Source organism: Macadamia integrifolia, chromosome 10 (genome assembly GCF_013358625.1).
Source record: "Macadamia integrifolia cultivar HAES 741 chromosome 10, SCU_Mint_v3, whole genome shotgun sequence".
NCBI lineage: Eukaryota > Viridiplantae > Streptophyta > Magnoliopsida > Proteales > Proteaceae > Macadamia > Macadamia integrifolia.
The window spans coordinates 4,413,961-4,435,697 of NC_056566.1; the positions used below are offsets into that span (position 1 = coordinate 4,413,961).

Genomic DNA, 21,737 nt, shown 5'->3' on the forward strand with positions numbered 1-21,737 from the left:
AAAAAAAAACATATATATATATATATATATATGGGTTATCTCAACAAATCTACAATTTATGTTTAAATTCATAAATTAATCATAAAAATACGGGTCTTCATCAGTCAATTACATCTTGTTTTATTATATTTGAATTATTTTGTTTAACTTGTTTCATGCACATTGTTGTTGAGAGTAGCCAAACGTTCTTTTTTTTTTTTTTTGTTAAGAAGATGATTTTATTAAAAGAGAATAGCTAAAAGCATAACTGAGAAAAAGAGAGAAAATAATCTAAACAAATATAGAAAGAGTCCAGTTTTGGACATGGCCATCAGCAGGAACTTTTATTGTCAATTAACAAAATCCGTATTGCAGTTTTTAATTCGTATCCATCATCAATTGTTCTATAGTAAGGGATGGTATAGCAGAATTATTTGTAGATATGTCTGATTTTGTTACGTTCTTAGGAATGTAGATTTTTTAAGTTATGGTGCAGTCACAAATAGATTTATCTTTGCAAAGTTAATCACGAAATTTTTTTCGTCTTACACAAGTCTTTTTTAAGTCGAGTCTGATTTAATCCACAAGAATTTGACTTTCAAGTCTTTAGCACACATTAAGCCGTCCATAAGGCTTTCAAACAGCTTTAAGAATACTTCTCACACCCAGATATTTTTTGAATACTTTTCACATCCAGATATTTTTTGAACTCACAGTCTTTATCTCATCGTCATTATCAATGATACTTGAGTTTTTATGATAAATTTTAAATAAACAACTTACTTTCTTTTTATTTCTTGATAAAAATTCTAATGATACATGAGTTTTCATGATCATACACTTTAAATAAACAAATCATTTTTTTTTTTGTTTCTTGATAAAATTATGTACATCTGCACAAATATTTATTATTTTAACTCGTTTTAAAATGATATGGAGGTATCATCTTGAAAATAGGAAATCGCTTCTTTAAGACATTGAAACATCCTTCAATTATGCTCAGTGAAGAATTGGGTGATGAGATCAGAGAAATCATTATGTCCTCTACTTCACCTCTTTTGGGAAGAAAGAAAATATTGAACTAGAGTTATCACTTAGATCAAGGTTTAGAATCAATAAACACAAAGAATGATTTCACGATCACTTAATGAGAGAAGAGAATTGGTCAAACCATAGGGCTGAGTACGGGTTTAAGTTACAATATGAGAAAGGTGTTAAGAACCTTGGTCTATTTGATTAAATATCGATCTTTTTATTACTTAGCTAAATTAATGCAACAAAAGCATAAATTATTGAAAAATGAAATAAAATATTAAAATAAAAGAAAGATAGGGCTGAGAAAATACATACCGAGAGCTTTGACTAGTATACCTAAAAATTTTAAACATAATATGCAATACATCATAAATTAAAGGAAAACTATAAGAATGATACAATCTCAACCATCATGATGGAAATAAGACAAAATAAACATGAAAATTTATACAAAATAATATATGGTAAAAATGACCAAAATCCCTCTAGAGATAAAACACGCTTGAGATATTTAACAATTTTTGAAATATATATAAGAAAAATAAGAAAATCATTCCAAGGTTAGATTAAGGGTGAAAAACACAATATGATTTAAAGAAAAAATTTACAAAAATCGTGATTAAGACCTAGGAAACCGGGAAACCCCTACTATAATAGTGAAAACCATTAAAAGAATATTGCATGCAAGAAAGCATAAGAACATGATGCATGCATGAGATACCTAAACACATATGTGTGACCTATAAAAAGAACCTAGATCTATTATGAGAGCATAGCGATGTAAACGTGGACTTATACAAGAACATGACATCAATCTAGAAAGCATGACAAGCATAGGATCATTAAAACATGAATTAATGAATATAAATGAAGATACCATACTAACCCACCATATGAATATCTCATATATTGAAGACAATCTCTTAATCAACTATGCGTGGGTGTATGACCCCTGCCTAGAAAAGCAGGATGACATGATATTAGGTATACAAAACCAAGCAAAGAACCCAAGGAGATAAAATAAAGTAATAAGAAAACAAAAAGTAACAGGGACTCACCTTGATGAAGATATATAATTCAATAATAGAGATAATAAGACAAGAGGCTGCTCAAGGCTCATAACAGAAGCTTCAACTTGAAGCCAACTTTCCCACACATTTAGGTTTTTAATACTTACTCTTTTTTCACTCACTCTAGTCAAGGAGAAACTCCATATGCCAGAAGTAAGACAAAAGGATCCTCCTCAACGTGAATAACCTTGTATTCATAGATTTTAGAAGGGCCTACTCACCGCAACTCGTTTTGTGGTTCCACAAACCGTCAATATTGCATCTATGAGTGCATATTCTCATCAATGATGTAAAGAAGTGTCAACACCCTTGACTAATAATAATGCAGCAAGTGAGAGTGTTTATCTCATCCACAAGACACCTTCGCGGCCAAGTAATGAACATAGATGGGTTCATTGCCTCCAAGATGTGATTGAACCACGTACATATTATCCAATCTGGAGAGAAACAATGTGTATTTGTCTGGAATTTCTTAGGAATTGACGTTGACAAGCCATATATCAACATCAAGGAACCTAATACCAAATGTTGTCTCAGGTTATGAATTTGTCTGTTAATTAATATGGGTCAAACTGGGTTTTGCCCCGGTTCCTACATGGGTTGTTCATTTGGGGTAATCATAGACTCACTAGGATTGGAAATCCTAGCTAGCCAATTCTCTATAAATAATAGGATTTTGACCACAAAGCTAATTAGGGCTTTAACCTAATCTCTAGAGTTCTCTTTCTCCCTATTCTCTTCTGTCTCTCTCAATTGAGAGTGGGGTGTTTCCAAGAATCTCCATTGCAATCCTTGGATTTGGAGGGTGGAATATTGCATAGCCATTGCCTAGCGAGATCATTACAACTTTTCGTTTGTCATTGTTCGTGTGGATCGACAAGTGGTGCAACCCGATCCATTCCACTACGAGAAAAGCTATACTGAGATATTCCCCGATACCCATTTACATTCCGTTTAACCTTGATATTACAGCCAAAGGTTTTTTGTTGCATTGTGCATTACCGCGCATCATCGCACGTAATCGTACATGGATGAACCGTACCTTACCGTTCCCACCATGACTTTAAAAAAAAGAAAAGGGGGCATCGCCGTGGACCGCGCCGGTATTGGCAGTGTGAACGGTGGCCGAGAGCTAATCTCAACAAACTCTTGTGGTTTTGTTTTGGATTGAAGTGTTATATAGTAATTGTAATCATTTCAATTTAAACGTCCTATATGACATTATAATTGTAACTATTATGTTATAATTTCATGATTTAAAATTGTAATGATTACTATATAATTACATGATTCTAATGATTGAAAGAGAATCATGATTTTCAATATTTGCTTTTTGAATCCAAAGAGAGTCTCGGCGGCAGGTTTTTTTCAGCTCTTTGGTGTCGGTCGCGGACAGCAGGCCTCACGGCTTTGCTGCTCTTACTCTTGTTTGTTTCATATGCATTGTGCGGCTAGGTTCTAAGACTAAAGATTGGTTTGGGGTCGATCTTGGAATCGGTCTAAGCCGAAACTGATCCGACCTAACTATTAGAAATCTGATTTTATTCATATATGATGAGTTTTATCATTATGGCATATGTCATGTTATGACTGTATAATGATAAATTTTGTGTTATTTGCTTTAAGATATTTGGATCTACAAGTATTGGAAAGTATTGGTTTAGATGTAATTTAGGGTCTGGGTTTGTGTAACCCTACCTAAAATTACGTTTTGTCCTCAACGACTTAGGTCCAAGGGGAGGGTACTTTATATGATTTACTTGAAGTTGTGGCATGACTCGACCATGCGACCTTCGTGTTATTAGGCCAGACATATTATTTTGCTTTGAAAGCATGTATATGTATATGTACTGACAAATCATCATACCCTCCCATAGCGGTTTTGACTTGAGACTCGTTCCATTTATTGGGATGCATGGTCGATCTCCACCCACGGACCCGTGGATATTTATTTATTTTTTTTTCTGGGTTGGAGATCATGATCGGTATTTCATTTAAGTGGGCATATTCATGTATGTACATTAGAGGTAGTCTTCGTGCATGATGAAAAATGCGGTGCTCCCTACTAGTAGATTGTTGTAGTAGGATTTTTAAAGGATGTAATTATTTTTGGGACAATGTAATTAATTTTTTGAAAAGCCTTGTAAAGGGTAAGCACCTCGCACTGCATATCATACACTTACACTACCTCGACATACCACTTTAAGTACCAATCAGGTTCCTATATGGGACTCATGCACATTCATTTGTATGGCACAGTTTTGTGGATTGGAGATACTTAATTCTCCTTATATTTATTCAAAATCAATTAAAATTATGTCCTTAATCCACACATGTGAGATTTGATTATCAGTTTAGTGAAATTTTTTGTCTCACCGTGTGTAGTGAGGAACCATTAATTTTAATTAGGGTTTATGGAACAAATTCTTAATGTGTACCTAATGTTTACTTTGCAGATTTTTGTGTGTAGTGATATGACCACTAATCATGTTGTTGTGGACCTCACCAAGGGTGACAAATTGACTGGACCCAACTATGACATGTGGCATCGACAGATTCAATATTGGCTCAATAAGTAAAACTATCTTGAATATTTGACCAATGTTATGGACAAACCCGCTGAGGGTACTACCACTCAGCACTGTCGTGATATGAAAGCCTATAATCAGTGGGTGAATAAAGATCGTAGTACGCACTTTATTATGTTTAGCGTTATACATGAAGAGTTGATTGGTGATTATGAGAAACACACCACAGCTAAGTCCATGTGAGACCAGTTGAACATTGACTTTGGATGTACATCTACTATAAGGTTAAGGGGTATGACCTTGAAGTTTGAGATGTATAAGATGGATCCTAAGCACACTATGCCTAAACACTTTAGGGTGGTAAATGACATGATTCGGAAGCTAAAAGATGCTGAGACTACTCTCACTGAAGAGCAGCAGGTTCAAGCTGTCATTAGGACATTACCCAATTCATGAAACCGTATAAAGCTCGTTCTCACACACAATGACAACATTAGAAATTTTGCTAATGTAGCTCAACATGTGGAACTTCGGGCGGTGCACCAAGAGGCGAATCATGTAACTTCCCTAGTCACTCAAGGAGGCAAGTGCAAGTTCAAGCGGAAAAGACAGGACAACCTAAGAAATTAGGATATGGCTTAGAACCAGGCACCAAAAGAAGGCAAGCCCGCCAAGTGAAAAAGAGGCAAGCATGGTAGAAAGAAAGATTTATCCAAGGTCAAATGCTACAATTGCCAAAAGAAGGGGCACTTCGCTCATGATTGCACTCAGCCGAAGCAGGTACCATTTCTATCCCTCTCTCTGTACTTTTGTTTGTACCTATGTTTTGGTTGCCCATATACAGTTTGATTGGATTGTGGATACAGGAGCAACAAATATATATAGCACGAGATCAAGGGGGTTTTGTAGATTACCTCAGAATTCTAGCTGGATCCCAGAATGTGTTCATGGGGAACAATATCAGTGAAGCAGTTCAAAGAGTTGGTACTTATCAACTCAAGATGCATACTGGACGCACCTTGCTTCTTCACGGTGTGCTTTACGCACTGGATATTAAGCATAATCTACTTTTAGTTTTTGTATTATTACCTTTAGGATATTCTTTCCATATTGACGGTTGCACTTTAGAGTTTTGTTTGAGTGGTACTTTTGTTGGACGTGGATCCTTACTTGATGGATTTTTTAGATTATATTTAATTGATTCTTCTTCATCTGTTTCTTATGTAGTTAATGCATGTGATAATTCTAAAACTATTACATGGCATACTAGATTGGGACACATAGGGTGAGACAAGATGACTAGGTTAGCTAGAGAAGGCCTTTTAGGCCCACTCGCTAAAGTCAACCTCCCTGTGTATGAGTCCTGTCTAGCAGGTAGTCCGAACTACCCAGTCTTTAGAACTTGTCCACTCAGATATTTACAGACCTATGAATGTAAAGGCATGCCATGGCGCCTCTTATTTTCTAACATTTATTGATGATTATTCGTGATACGGTTATGTGTATATGATCGCTCACCACTACAAGGTATTAGATTGCTTCAAACGCTTTGTGTCATAATTTAAGAATCAGTTAAGTAAGAGCTTAAAAACTCTACGCACTGACCGAGAATGCGAGTATCTATCCGACCAGTTTAAAGAACTGTGTGAGGAAAAGGGGATTCACAAGTAGTTAACCATTTCTCGCACTCCGTAGCAAAATAGTGTAGCAGAGAGGAGAAATAGGACACTCTTAGATATGGTTCGGTTGATGATGGTGCAAGCCAACCTCCCAATATCTTTCTGTGGGGATGCTCTTCTGACTGCTGCCTACAACCTTAACCGAGTGCCTTCATAGTCAGTTCCTTCGACCCCCTATGAGTTATAGAAGGGCACAAAGCCAAATTTAGGGAATATGCAACCATGGGGATTAGTGGGTTATGTTCACAACACCTCCCATAAGTTTGGGAAGCTTGGCCCTAGAGCTAGGAAACACATCTTTATAAGATATTTCGATAGCTCGAAGGGTTAAATTATATACAGTGAATACCTTGACGGAGGAATGATCGAGATAGAGTCACAGGATATCAAATTTATTGAGATAGATTTTTCTAGCATTGGTGACGTAAGTAGGGATCTCGACCTCTTTGAGATAGAGGACGAGGAAAGCGTCTCACCTATTCTTGGCGATGGTGGGGAATTAACTCATCTTGTAATCACCAAAGAAAGTGAGACTGATTGTCAGCCTAGTGGGAGTGTACCAACCAGTGGGAGTGTACCACTAGATGATTATTAGGATGAAAATTCCCCGTTGAGGTTTTGAGATTGAAGGGGAAGCTCTCATTTGTGTTCCAAAGGATGAGGATGAGCCCGCTTCTTTACGAGAGGTGCTCTCCTCACCTGCTAAGGATAAGTGGCAAGCTGCTATGGAGGATGAACTGAGTTCTATAAGTAAGAACCAGGTATGGAAGTTAGTTAACCTACCTCTTGGGCATAAGACCATTGGAAATAAATGGGTTTTAAAGGTCAAGCACAAGGAGGATGGTTCAATTGACAAGTATAAGGCACGCCTTATGGCGAAGGGCTATACCCAAAAGGAGGGTGTAGACTATGATGAGACTTTCTCCCCAGCGGTGAGAATTGCCTTAATTCGCCTCATTCTAGCCATTGTCGTAAAATTGAATTTGGAGCTCTTTTAGATGGATATTAAAACTGTATTTCTCAATGGAGAACTAGACGATGAGATCTTTATGGATCAACCAATGGGTTTTGAGGCTAAAGGACAAGAGCGTAAAGTGTACCGTCTCAAACGTTCTATATATGGCCTTAAACAATCGTCTAGGTAGTGGTACTTTAGATTTCATCATGCCATTACCTCTATTGGTTTTAAAATGATTGAAGAGGACCATTGTGTGTATGTGAAATGGTCCAAGTGAAGTTTTCTTATTCTATCCTTATATGTTGATGACATTCTATTGGTTGGGAATGACATGGAGATGATTGTCGCCATTAAAAAGTGGTTATCCTCTACTTTTGAGATGAAGGACATGGGTGAAGCCAACTTTGTGTTAGGTATTAAGATTATTAGGAATCGCTTTAAGAATAGTCTTAGTTTGTCTCAAGAGACTTACATAAAAAAGATCCTTGAACGATTCCACAGAGATAAGTCTAAGCCCATTGACACTCCCATGGACAAGGCCTGTGTTTTGAGCCTTGACTAGTACCCTAAGGCTGATGAAGAGAAGAATCAAATGTCCAAAGTACCCTATGCAGGGCAATAGGTAGTCTCATGTACGGGATGATGTGCACGAGTCCAAATATATGTTTCTTAGTTGGCATAATTAGTCGTTACCAGAGTAATCCAAGATTATACCATTGGCAGGCAGTGAAAAGAATCTTTCGATACCTTCATGGAACCACTGATCTCACTCTCACCTACAGTGGTTTGGATTTTAGATTGAGAGGCTATAGTGATGCCGACTGGGCTAGTGACAGAGATGAGTGCAAATCTACTTTGGGATATGCATTTGTCCTAAGAGGTGGGGTTGTATCTTGGAGTAGCAAGAAGTAGACCTGCATCGCCCTATCCATGATGGAGTCTGAGTACATCATGTGCTTGAGGGCCATTTAGGAGGCCGTTTGGCTGAGGAGATTCCTACAGTGCCTTAGCATTACGGCTCATTCTGGAGATGTGGTGCTTGTACCCTGTGATAGTACGATAGCTTTGGCATTCACCAAGGACCCCAAGTTCCATGGGAAAGCCAAACGCATAGATATCAGATATCACTACATTTGATAAATGGTTGTGCAAGGGAAAGTTGTCTTGAAGCATATCTCCACGAGTAGCATGGTGGCTGATCTATTGGTTAAGCTTATTACTCAGGACATTTTCCTTACTCATATTAGGAATCTGGGACTTAGATGTGGATGATTTTTATTTTGAGTTTTGAAATTTTCTTTAGACATTATTGTTTTTACTATTTTATTTATATAGAGACATATAATTCTTTAGAATGATTTACGTCTGTACACATTTTATTTAGTAAATATGTTACCAAACTTAAATCGACCCAATCATATGGGTGATTCACCTTGGCGGTTGGAACCAGCGAGCAAGATGAGCTAAATTCACCTTAGCATTCGAAGATAGCGAGCAAGATGAATAGACAGCTTTTTAGCTAAGTGGCGCCTTAGTTAAAGCTAAGATGAGACATTTCTATGGTCGAACACAGAGATTCTATGTCTCAGTGTAGCCTACTTATAGCCAAGTGTGAGAACTCAAGCAGATGCCATGGGGGAGACTGGACTGATTTACTCAGGTTAGGCGCTTGAAAGTGCGACTGAACCCAGATTCTTATGGTGTTCTTTTTATTTTATGATTAACATGCCACCTTAGTGGGAGTTGCACCTTAGCATACATTTCATACTATATGTGTTTTATTATGACCGTTTGTAAGAGTGATTGAATGGATCCCTTCTTCGTCACTATATGAGCCACTTGGATCAAAACTGGGTTGATCCTATGGATACCCTCTACTTGAGATCATGTCATGAAGAGGATGCCCAATGGTGCTACTTTGATGTGCTCCTTAGGATCATGGATGATGCGATCCAGCGGGACACAATTGGGAAAGCAGTTGGAAATAGTCATATTGACATGTGAGCTTAGGAAAAACTATTCAAAATTTCACCCTTGTTTTGTGGCTTATTGCCCGGGCAACTTATCGTATTTATGTTTCAACACAATCATAAGCATATTGCATGTTTTAAAGGTCAGCACTGCTCATCATGAGGGATCGAGAGTGCTGGACTTGGTGTAATTGGATTGTTTAGGGTACCCCAGATTATTTGTTAGTGATGTGCTATGTTGGTTAGATGGAAGCTTGATATAGAACTCCTACATTCATATTATCTCGTTAGGTCACACGCTCCATTTCCTGTATGATGAGACACCTATGGTAGAGAGACTTTTAGAAAGGACAATTGAGTATGTCCGCCCTGCGTGGGCGAGTGGGAGATGTTAATTAATATGGGTCAGATTGAGTTCTGACCCGATTCTTACATGGGTCATCCACTTGGGGTAATCATAGACCCACTAGGATTGGAAATCCTAGTTAGCCAATTCTCTATAAATAATAGGGTTTTGGTCACAAAGCTAATTAGGGTTTTGACCTAATCTCTAGAGTTCTCTTTCTCCCTATTCTCTTCTATCTTTCCCAATTGAGAGTGGATGTCTCCAAGGATCTCCATTGTAATCCTTGGATTTGGAAAGTGGAATATTGTATGGCCATTGCCTAGATCGATGTGTGGTGCAACCCGATCCATTCCGTTACGAGGAAAGCTATACTAAGATATTCCCTGATATCCATTTACTTTCCATTTAACATTTTAGCAGAACCTTTTGGTTGTTGATCTAGATATTGGTCTTAATAGACATGTAAAAGTGTTATACCCGCACCCAAATGCATTTTAAATGTACAAATAGACATGTTCTTTATGTCCTGATACTTTGCAGTCTTGGATTCTTAGAGTGATACATTTAGTTTTATTTTTCAATATCGACTTCTTCTATCAAGCAACACATAAGATAAAATGATTAAATGATTCATTTGTTTGTTATCATCAAAACCAACTTGAGGATGATTATGAGTGTGGGCATATCCCCAACATTTTTTAGATGATCAAGGAGGAAATTAGATCCCTCAATCTTAATATGAAGGTTGCAGTGAAATCAGTGGTGGACATGGTATGTTGCAGGAGACTAAATCCTTCCATTGAACCAAACACAAAGGCAGCCCATGCAGAGCAGACATTGGTGGTGAAGTTCTTCCCTCCCCTCCTCTCTCCCCTCCCCACATACACACTTTCTTTTATGGTGAGTGAATGATTAGGTTGTAATTATTCATGAAATTACTACTTAATTGTTAATTTTAATTTGTTGTTCATGATTAATTTGGCTACATAATGTGATATTTTATGCTTGCAAGGTTTTCAAGAGATTTGCACGGGTTTGATGCTAAATGGATGGAGATGATTTAGTCTAGAAACAAGGTCAAAGGATCAAGGACAGAGTTGGAATTTTCAAGAGAAGAAGAATATAAAAATAAATAAATAAATAAAAATAAAAAGGATATTGAAGAGAGAGAGAAAACCCCATGGTTCTCCTTCTCTCCCTATTTCACATGCCCCTCTCTTCCTCCCTCTCCTACTTTCTCTCACCCTTCTCTCTCTTTGTCCAAAATAAAATAGGAGTCCCCCTCTCCCACTTTTTCTAAAACAACTCCCCTATTTTCTCTCATCTCTTTCTCTAATCTCCCACAATCTCTCTTTTCTTTTCCTCACTTGGACAACTCTCTTCCCCCCTACAATTTCTCTCTCATTCACACGCACATCCCCTTCTTGTTACTCTCTACCATGTTCTCTCTCTGCCTATTATTTTTCTATCTCTCACCGAATCTCTCCCTCCTCCTTTTTTCTCTCCTATGCCAACCCATGCCCACGGTTATCTATTTCTTCCCTAGAATTTATCTCCCACTCGGCTAGGTCTCTCTCTCCCTCTCTCCTAATTCCTCTCTTCTACTACCTCTTTATCGACGATTTATCTATCACCCACGTCTCTCTCCTCCTTGCTCTCCCATCACACGCAACTTTCTCTCTCTCTCCACCCTTCTCTTGAGGGATACTCTTCACACTCGTTCTCTAGGAATTAGAGCTGCCTTTTTCATATCAACCCCTCACACACCCTTCACACACATCATCCATTGCTGTTTTTTTCTTTCTTTCTTTTTTATGGTTGTCCCTTCTTCTTTGATTGCACTTGCTTTGGGACGGATTCTCCTGGAGAACATTGCACAGAGGTCATTTCCATTGCACTGAGGTTCAATTATCACCATCATCATTGCTACCCTTCATTCATTCGCACCATGAGTGGCTAAGTACTCTTTCTATCTTTAGGTTTAGATGAAGTTTTGATTTATTGTTATTTAATTTCTGGTCGGATTCATACTTGATTGTTTGATGTTAATGACCCATTCCCATTGTGGATGATTTTTAATAGTTAAACTAGTTTAGAATATTTGTCTTTGTGATTCAGTTATTCTATTCAAAACAATGGTATTTTATGTTGATTTTTGGCATATACTAATGATAGCCTTTAACCAATCAAACTAAGCGTGCTAAGCGAAAGCGATAGATGATAGTGCTTGACATGATAGGTTATACTTAGGCTAGCCAGAGATTAGATTTGTGTGATTGCATTGGAACTTGTAGTTTTAGTGAACCAAAGTATGAGCCAAAGATTGATAATAATACCAAAACGGATTCGAGACCTAAGGATAGCTTCTTCTCATTAATTTTTGTTAAGTGGCTTACTTAGTTTTAATTTTAATTCTGAATTTTACAAGTTTGATTTTTGAAACAACATTCACTTCAATCTTAGTAGATTTAGCCTTCTAGTTCTCTGTGGGTTTGACCCCTTTCTTACCACTATCTCATAGTTTAGTTAGGGTTTATTTTGATTCATTGACGGCATCGATCAGAGAAGATATTAGGGGTAAAACTAGAAGGCTTTCACATTTCTATGTTCTGAAGACTGGACTCCATATTGCACATAACACATCATCCTACAACTAACTTCCAACACCATATATTTATAAATCAATATGCACATCAATCTACCCATTAAGTATGGGGCTTGCATTATGGGGTTAGTTTTTGGCTTTTGGGTAAGTTGTATTAGCTTTCTTGAGTTAAAAGCATGGTTACCCTAAGAAAAATATCTCTCATATTTTGAACTCCTAGTATTATTGGAGGTGGGATCTTCATTCTCAAGAAGAGTAAATGTGTGTCGGGAAGAAAATATTGTTGCAGTTGGGATCTTCATTCTCAAGAAAGAGTAGAGGAGGCACTCCATGGTTAAATTTGTTGATTGACAGATTTGGCTACAAATACTAACATTAACCATACTCAGATCCTGATTGTTCAACGCCCACCCTAGAGGACCTAGACTCGGTTCAAAAAGGTCTTAATGTACATAGTAGTGTAAGTTTGGCCCTGTGAACCCAAGCTCAGATAGGGCCTGGGCTGAGCCTTTCAGCCTGCAGAGTGGGCTTGGGCTGGGATGTATTACACCCTCGGGTTTGACTAGGACAAGATGTTCCAGAGTCCAAACTACGTTCCAAAACTGAGTTAAGTAACCAACCACCCAATCCAACCTATAAAACAAAAGAAGGATAAAATCTGAAGAGGATGAGAAGGGCTTATCCACATTTGAGACCACGGACTGTTCATCCTTGTACAAATTTCTTCTTCTTCTTCTTCTTCTTCTTTATTTTTTCCTTACTCCTTATGCATATGCATACAAATAAAAGTTTTGCTCAGGGTATTGGCATCCGATATCAGTAGCTGCCAATACTGATATCAATAATGATAGATTGTATCGGTCTATATCTTCTCACCAAAAGAAAAGTATCGGTTTATATCTTTTTACCGGAAAAAATAACCTTTTCATGTATGCAAAGTGTGAGAGGAGAAGGGTTAACAAAACCAAAGTTTTATTCGATAGATATATATCTATGCATATTTTATCTATTACATGCATTTACCTACTGAGAAACAAACACTTACCTTAACCCCACAAAAACCCTATAGAGAAGCCTACCAACAACTACTTTATCCCCACAAAAACCCTACAGAGAAACCTACAACATTAACCCAACAAAAATCCTACAGAGAGACCTACACCTACATTATTCCAACACAAAACATAGACAACTAGCTCCCTTAGCAGTCCACTTCTTTCCACCTCTTAACTCGCAGCTTGTGGAATAGGGGAGATAGAATGGTTGTATTACTCTTTCTTCTTCTCCCTTATGGTTAAGCCTTTTTTGGGTACTGGGAAGGTGCTGTATTTTACTCCATACTATTTTGTTGTGGGTTTGGTTCTGTACTTCTGGTCCTACCAATGCCTCCATGATCAATTAATTATGTCATGTACTATGTATCATTCATTCACAAGCTCAATCACTTACATTCACAGTCCTTCTACTCCTTGGAACTTGAAAGGGTGCATTGGCTTTTTATTCTCACGGTTGGATAGATGAGTACTACTGTGGCTAATTTTCAGTCAATCACTTCATTGTCATGAATAGATAATAATTTTTTTTTTTTCACTTAATTAAAGTTTTAAAGGAATATAATACATGGTTAGATCAAATGAGGATGACAGTAAATGTCTAAATAGCACCTACATGGGAGTCTACTATGGTCTAATTAGTCCCGCGGGTCTATATTGACAGCATGGTTGGCTCAAGAGAAAATGAGATCTAGAAGAAATAAGAGAATGCAACCAAAACATATTTGAATGTCATTTATGATCTAGAAGAAATAAGAGAATGCAATCAAGACAACCACACCCACTAGATCAAATTTGTCATGATTCGATTTTCATATGTTGCAAGCTAATCATTTTTACCTATATTAACTAGGAAGCCAAAGTATATGATGTTTACCTCAGCAAACAGATTGCCTAAATATGGGTTGGCCTATGCAATATCCTCAATTGCCAGCTGCTCATATGAAGAAAAGTGGAACATCAACAGTACTACATAATTAAATAAACAAACCAACCAAATGTAATATTTTCTTACATAAATGAATTGAACTCTGTAAGCTACGTCGACCTAAAAGTGCTTGGGTTAGAAGTGCTACTTGGACTTTCATATCGTCCATCTCTTCCAATTTTTCCATCAAACTACTAACTTGTCCTTCCAACTCTGCAAATCTAGCTTGCACATTGTCCTGTTGCTTCCTTAATATTTTTTGGTATAAGGCTAACACTACTTGGCTTCATGCCTAGGCTTGCACCATGCACTTGACCATGTAAGTCAGGGCCCTGAACGACCACATATAAGTTGTCTTGGGCAGATTTCTGATTCCTCAATTCTGGGAGCAGTTCTTCCAATTTCTTATTCAATGCATCCTACAAGCCAATATGCCGTTATCAACAATTTAACTTCATTGATGATGCCAAATTAAACAAAAAATTTATAGTTATCAAAGAAGCATGTAGTGATTTGACATTAAAAAAAAAAAAGAAAAACATACTTAAAAAATATGGGAGTTAGATCAAATAACATATATATTAATTTTACCACAAACACTTATTGTGATTTCTCTTGAAGCTTCATCTACTATGCTGACATCTTTCCTTGTGTGGGTAACCTTAAGCATTTGAATTCTAGAAGGTTCCACACCATCAAGATTCTTCTTCCTCTGATTAAATAGATATGAGAGTGAGATCAAATAATTTCAAATGCATAAATGATACTACTAACAGTTCATGAGTTGTGCCTAAGAAACTTACTATATTATTTTTGACTTGTGCAAAGGTCATCTGGCTAGCTGTATGAGACATCGTTTGTGCTTCTCTATTCTCTTTATTTTTGTTAGCTTTAGTCTATCATACATCAAACTCATCATAAAATTATATATTTCATGGAATTAAGCAAAATGAAGACTACTAACTCATTATTTTAGATAAAATCATATTACCTGCCACTCCATAGATGTCCACATCCTTATAAGGTACTCCCATTGATCAATTAGAATGTCTACGGGATCAGTAGGGCGAGGAGCATCAAACAAATCAGGGTACATTTTCTTTGTCTCTCTCTTTAGAGTAAGCTTGAACTCTTTCCACATGTGGCCCATCCTCATAAAAGCAATACCTTAATTGCATCACTCATAAATTGGATTTCCTTAATTGCATTACTTCCATTGAAGGGTTGAATCCAAATCCAATTTATGGAGCAATATAACTTCAGTAGTCTACCGGTACTTTCCTGTCTACAATTACTTTTATACAAATACCCTTATCTATTCTAGTTTCCAAACTCATACACGTCTTTAGTTTGTTGCTGGACTATTATGGGAAAAGGCTGGGCACACCGCCAGTGTATCGTAAGCTAGTTTCTACTCTATCTATCTCTCTCTTCCCCCTTTGAAATAATCCTCATGTCCTTCCTTAATGATACCCATCATGCATCCCATTGGTCCTTCCCACTAGCTTACTGCACATGGGTGTTATACATATCCTTCTCCCACTAATTTTATAAGCATCGCTAGTGAGATTCATTTCACTCCACTGTGGGCTAGACAAGAAAAACTTCAACCACCAATGGGAAGCAAGACATAAGATAGAAAGTGTGGTTAGCAACGTATAATAGTCTTCTATCACACGTACATTTAGTCATCCTTGTCTCATAAGTATTGAAGTCAGTGCTTTTGCTCAACACCTTAAAGAAATGTTGTCCATTTTCCATATGGTTTCCTCTATGGACACTGTAGTTTCATAATAAATGCTCTACAAGTATCACTGTGTATAAGAATGTTGCTTCTAGAGATTATGCATATTACATACAGCTAGCTCCCTTGTATCCATGTTTAGCCTCTTAGACACTTTTCCTTTCTTGCCTACTCTCTTTCATGGCCACCACATAGATCCCATCCAAAAATTCAGCTTTCATATCTTACAACAAATCACCAACCATAGAAAGTGAATCATCGAATAAGAGAGACTCCTTGGGTTGTCTTAAGATTGAAGGTAGAGAGAATAGCAATAATACAACGGAGGAAACCAGGTATGTTGAGTTCTCCCTCTTTATCAGCTGCTTTACACGAGTGTTTAATGTATGATTAACTGGCTACTAAGGAAAAACTTGGATCGGAACAAAATAATTAGGTCTAACAATATTCTTATTTAGTTATAGATCATAGGCTTTTAGTAACTAATAATCCTATGGAAATTAAGAATTAATTTTTTTAGGAAGCAAAATTCCCATGGTATGAATGAATCTTCTGCGTCGTCATATAAATGGAGGCAAAAACTACATATCCAAATGCGGCCAACATGATCAAGAAATTATTTTGTTTACAAAGTGGATTTTCCACACTATAGGGGGAATCTTCCACGTTGCCATACCAGTGGCGATAGAAAATAGTATATCCAAATGTTGCGGACATGATCAAGGTAGAAGAGAAAAGCCAACAATAAAAATCCATGTAAGGACAATAGTGCACTGGCATTGTGGGAAACGTAATCTTTTGTGTTTATTATAAGAAAGTAATTATTAATAAACTTAATTTTTGGTTTGTTTTCCTAACTGCCAGGTTGGAGAACCCTCTCCCTATAATTTTTTTATTTTTTTGAAAAAATCATTAATATAGGAATTTAAAAGTCTTGGGTTTATTGTGTTGGAATGACCTTCTCCCTCATTAATTAAAATGATGTATTTTTAATTCAAATTCATCTTAATTAGTATTTAAGATAAGAGTTCCTAGGGACTTTTGATTGGATAGAAACACACAGAGCTCCATTTTGAGCATAGGTCAACTCAACTATGTGTGACCCCATCATATACCTCGTAAATACTGAAAAGTAAAACACTGCCAGAAAAAGAGGGTTCATTGTTGCCATGGCAATAATGCATCGGACTTAAGGCTTGTCAAAAATGTGAACCTTTCAAGTCCAAATTGTGATACCTTACTTTTTAAACCTGGTCTAATTACACGGTTGACCCGGTTTAACCATGCAGGACCTGAACCAGAGAGGGTTAAGGCGGGTTCCTTATGGACTATGATGGTAAGGGTGACTTTGAACACAGGTTGGCCAGACAAGTCCGAGTCAGTGCCAGAGGAGATGGGTGCACCCAAGTCGTGCACATGCACATATCATAAGGCTATGTACAGGTAATGCTGGTATGTAGCCGTATCCTAAAGTGCATATGTATAATATACCTTGTGCCAAGAGTGAGATACATGCCGAGAGTCGAATTCCATCAAAATCCCACTTGTTGGCTAATTTTCGGCCCTCAGGTGGGTGGTCACAGGCGGGCGCATCCGCCCACCTGAGTGACCCACCCATGTGGTTACTATATATTTTAAAGTATAAATAGCATTATTGTGTTTTTCATTTTCTCATTTATTACACTAAAGAGTTGGTGAGAAGAGTAAAGAGGAGAGAGAAAAGAAGGAAGAAAAGAGAACAAAGAAGGAGAAATGGGAAGGGACAGAAGGAAGGAATGACTTTGAGCAAGGCCAAGGTTTGATCTTCCCATTCCGACGTCGGAAGAGTGATCCCCAACACGAGATCTACGATTGGAGGTGAGCAAAGACTATGCTTCTTAAACTTTCACCAAACCCAAGTAAAACCCTTGATTTGGGTAGAGTTCCTTGAGATGTTGTAAATCCCACATGAGATGATGAATCTAAGGTTTAATAGATGGTCTATGTGTTGATTTTGAAGAAGTGTTTACAAGATTTGAGAAGCATTGGTGATTTCTTGAGCTAAGAAGTGATTTTGGGGTTTTGAAAGAGTTCTTGAGCAAAGAAGGTAAGATGGCTTCTCAATCCTTAAATCTAACTTAGATCTAGGTTAGAATCATCTTATAAGACCTTGGATGTGGGAAAAAATGTGATTGAAAAAGCCCCATTTGGTTTCCCAAAGGTTGGGGAAAGTTTCAAGGAAGAAGGTAATTTTTCGCCCCCTCAGGTGGGCCGGGATCGGTGGGCCGACCAGCCCGCCTGAGGACACCCGCCTGAGAGGGCAGGCCCTCGGTTCCCACCGGTGGGCTAGGACCGGGGGGCTAATGAGCCCGCTTGAGAAGACCGGCGGGTCAACCGGCCCACCTGAGAAGACAGGTGGGCTGTCCGACCCACCCGTGAGGCCCCAACGTGATTTTTGTGTCTGAATGGACCCAAAACGGACGGGCAACCTTATTTTATGGTTTAAAACATGATTTAACCATCAAATCTTGTTAGTTTTGACCCCAAGGTGGTGAAATTCTAACCCTATTCACTTATGATAGGTTCACTAAAATTTATGTTTCTCGCGTCGGATCTCACCGGTACCGGGCGTGAGTCTTTGTACACAACAAGTAAGTGGGGAGAAGACGTTTGACTTTATTTTAAGGCTTGTTTGGCAGCATTCAATTGCATCTAGATTAGCCATGTCATCATACAAATTATGTGTAGCTTAGTCATCCTTATATGATTATGATATGTGTGTTGTGTTTTACATTCTCAATGCTAAATGATTGATGTGCCTATGTGATGAATGATGGGATCACTGTGCATGATGCATTATTAGACTAGATGCCAAAGTCGGCTTGGAAACGAGTGCTTGGTGGCTCGTGGAATGGGACGTGGTGGCACTATGCAATCGTACTATGTCATATAGGAGCATGCGGTTTAGGATTATCATTTCCCATGCTACGACCCTTGCCAACAGGGGTTGAGGTGTTGGGTTATCACTTGGGGGGAAGTAGTGATCGTGGTTGTCAGGTCACTGTGGCGGTTAGACATACGCCCGGTTGGTCATTAGGACAGTCGGTAACCTCAGTGGTATATTCAAGAGGGCCAATCGTACTGCTTTTAAATTGCTAGAGTCAGCACCTTTACTTTCTGTCATTTACTTTTATGTTGAGAGCCGGTGGTCGGCATGCTTTACTTTTCTGAGTACTTACGGTGGGCCTTCTCCGACAACCCTATGGGCGTATCGCGGGTTTGAGTTCGCGACTGGTACCCTGGGCAAACACGCACTATGGTTGTAGTAGCACAAAACCAAAGACTTAGTAATGTTGTTTAGGTGGATGAGATTTAAAATGAATTGCATAGCATATAGTGCATATGGATGTGATTGTTGTGTGGATTGTTGTGTGGTCCTTCTTTTCACTTACTGAGCTAGTGAGGTCATCCTATGTGCGTACCTCTTTTAAATGATTTTGCAGGTCACCAGCCTGAAGATCAAGGGTTGGGCCCCACAGTTGAGTTTCCCGATGAGGATTGGTGGGCCCCGTAGGAGTATGGGTACGGTGCTGATTGCACGTGCGAGGGCTGTGTTGCGGGACAACAGTAATGACGCCATATAGGGTTTTACTTTTTGATTCTTTTGATGACCCCTTTTTGTGTACTTGATACATAAATTGTTATTCTTTTTGTGTAAATATCATGTCTGCGGGCCCACATGTATTTATCTATATACTACAATTTGGATATCAAGTATATTGGGGGTATTTACAGGTAAATTAAGTCTTTCGTTGAACTTTTGAAGGTTTATCTTAGATGTGGGTATACTGTGGTTGGGTAATGTATCAGATGATCCTGGCAGGTTTGGGTTAACCGGAGTTAACCCGATCACCGGTCCTATTCTGTGCGAACGAGGTGTGACAATGGTGGTATCAGAGCATGATGCTCTATCTACTCACAGCATACCATTTAGACCCCATAGAATCTATAATAGGAAATGGGGTTGGGTAAATGTAAAAACTTTAAAGACTTAAAAGTCAAAAAGAAAAAAAAAATGATGGTTGCATTTAATTATTGCATTTCATGGCATGCATTAGAGAAAGCTTGTTTTGAATAAATAAAAGATTAGTTATTTGATTTCATAACCCATCGACTATAGATTTAATGAAATTTCGGCAGCATAACAACGCTAAACCAAGATTTCCCAAATTTTTTGAACATAAGCACCTGATAGACAATAAAATATATATACAAATAAGCATAATCGATAAAGGCTAATTAACGTTGTTACAACTAAATTACAATAAGTTTATCTAGCAGACAAAACTAACCACAAGTCACCAACAACATCATAACACCATACTAACAAGTTCGATTATAGAGAAAAGTACAAAAAGAAAATAATAATAATAATATAAACAACATAGAGACAAGTAAAATGTTGATTTAGATAGGCAAGCTAAGTCCTCAGAGACCCTTGTCATCGTTTAGCTCTACTACTCCATCCCTCCTAGGCCTCGATCTAACATTGAGCCGATGGTCGTAGTAATCAAACCTTGAATTCACTAGTTGCACATCCCTCCGGAGTTGGGTAAAATCCGTTGAAATAGCATTGGCCGTTGTGTCCAAATCCTCGCTTAATCTTAGGAAGGAATTCTCTAATGTAGCCTACCTTTCTAAGATATTTTCCTCTCTAGTAGCACTCTCATCTAGTCTTCTCAGAAGCTGATCTTGCCCATCTTTCAAGGCCCTCATACTCTCAAAGTCAAATGCACTGCTCTCAGGTGGTGGGGCCCTATGCTGTGGGTCTGCAGCCCTAGCAAAGTTAGGATTAGCATCTCTTGAATCAAGAGGCTCCTCGAGGATATCCTCATCCAGGAAGTCCTCCTCCTCGAATTGAGGAACATAATCCTCATCCTCCTCACTAATTTCCTCCTCCTCAATGGGGACATCCTCCCTCATGGGGACATCCTCCCTGTGGGTATTTCCCCTGTCCCTGCCTCCTTGAGCTCCTACTCTCTGAGGTACATCCATAAGAGCTTGGAGACCCATCCTGCGTAGGTTTCCCCTGTTAAATTTGTCCATGAGAGTCTTTCCCTCCTCACCACTCAAATCTACCCCAAAGAACTCAAAGATCCTAGTGAGGGTCCTACCATATGGGAAACCTTCGTCCTCAGGATGCGTGGCATGCTCCATAGTCTTAAGTATAACGTAGGGCAAACATAAGTGCTCGGCCCCTCCCTCCAAGGACTTGTAGATGCAGAAGGCTATGTAGGCTGCCATAAAGCCTACTTGGTTCCTGTGATTTCCTCTAGGGAGTAAATTAAACTGAACCAAGCGAGCAAATACACGAGCCTCTAGGTGAAATGTCGTCTCGGAATCTGGATGCACCTTGCTGCCACAAATGGTCTTGTAAATGTGGTCCTGCATCTCCGAACTTAAGGATGGGCCCACGGGCTTACTCCTTGGGGGACTGTAGAATTGATGCCCAGCTGATGAAATATCTAAAATACTAGCAAGGGTGTCCACAGTCAAGCGAATGTTCACCCCCTTCACCATGCTGGTGATTGAGTACTCCCCATACTAGTAAGAGACCTCCAAATTACAGTAGAATCTTCGAACCAGGTGTTCATAGCTTGGACGGTCAATGTTAAGGATGGACTGCCAACCTAATGCAGTAAATCTCTCTTGAAGTTGAATCTTGTTGAAATCACAAATTACCATGGTTTTCTCCATCATCACAGACCTCTTTAGAAAGGTCTGCCAATTAGTTTCCGCCCTCAAACTCCAGAAGAGTCCCTCATTATAGGCTAAAGGATCGATGGGGGCATATCCTTGTTGCC

General features: G+C 38.4%; 1 protein-coding gene across 1 annotated transcript; it reads left to right on the forward strand.

Annotated features, from left to right (window-relative positions):
* The first annotated feature begins 6,652 nt into the window (after positions 1–6,652).
* LOC122091582 (uncharacterized mitochondrial protein AtMg00820-like) lies at positions 6,653–7,289 on the forward strand. The gene is made up of 2 exons (XM_042661589.1): positions 6,653–6,865; positions 6,948–7,289. The coding sequence occupies exons 1-2, from the start codon at positions 6,653–6,655 to the stop codon at positions 7,287–7,289; spliced, it is 555 nt and encodes a 184-aa protein (XP_042517523.1).
* Positions 7,290–21,737: the final 14,448 nt, after the last annotated feature.

Excerpts from the sequence above, each read along its gene's own strand:
- LOC122091582 (XM_042661589.1), top strand. The coding sequence starts at position 6,653 with ATGATCGAGATAGAGTCACAGGATATCAAATTTATTGAGATAGATTTT. Across the intron at positions 6,866-6,947 it reads GTGTACCAACCAGTGGGAGT|GATGAGGATGAGCCCGCTTC; the intron begins GTACCACTAGAT and ends TGTGTTCCAAAG.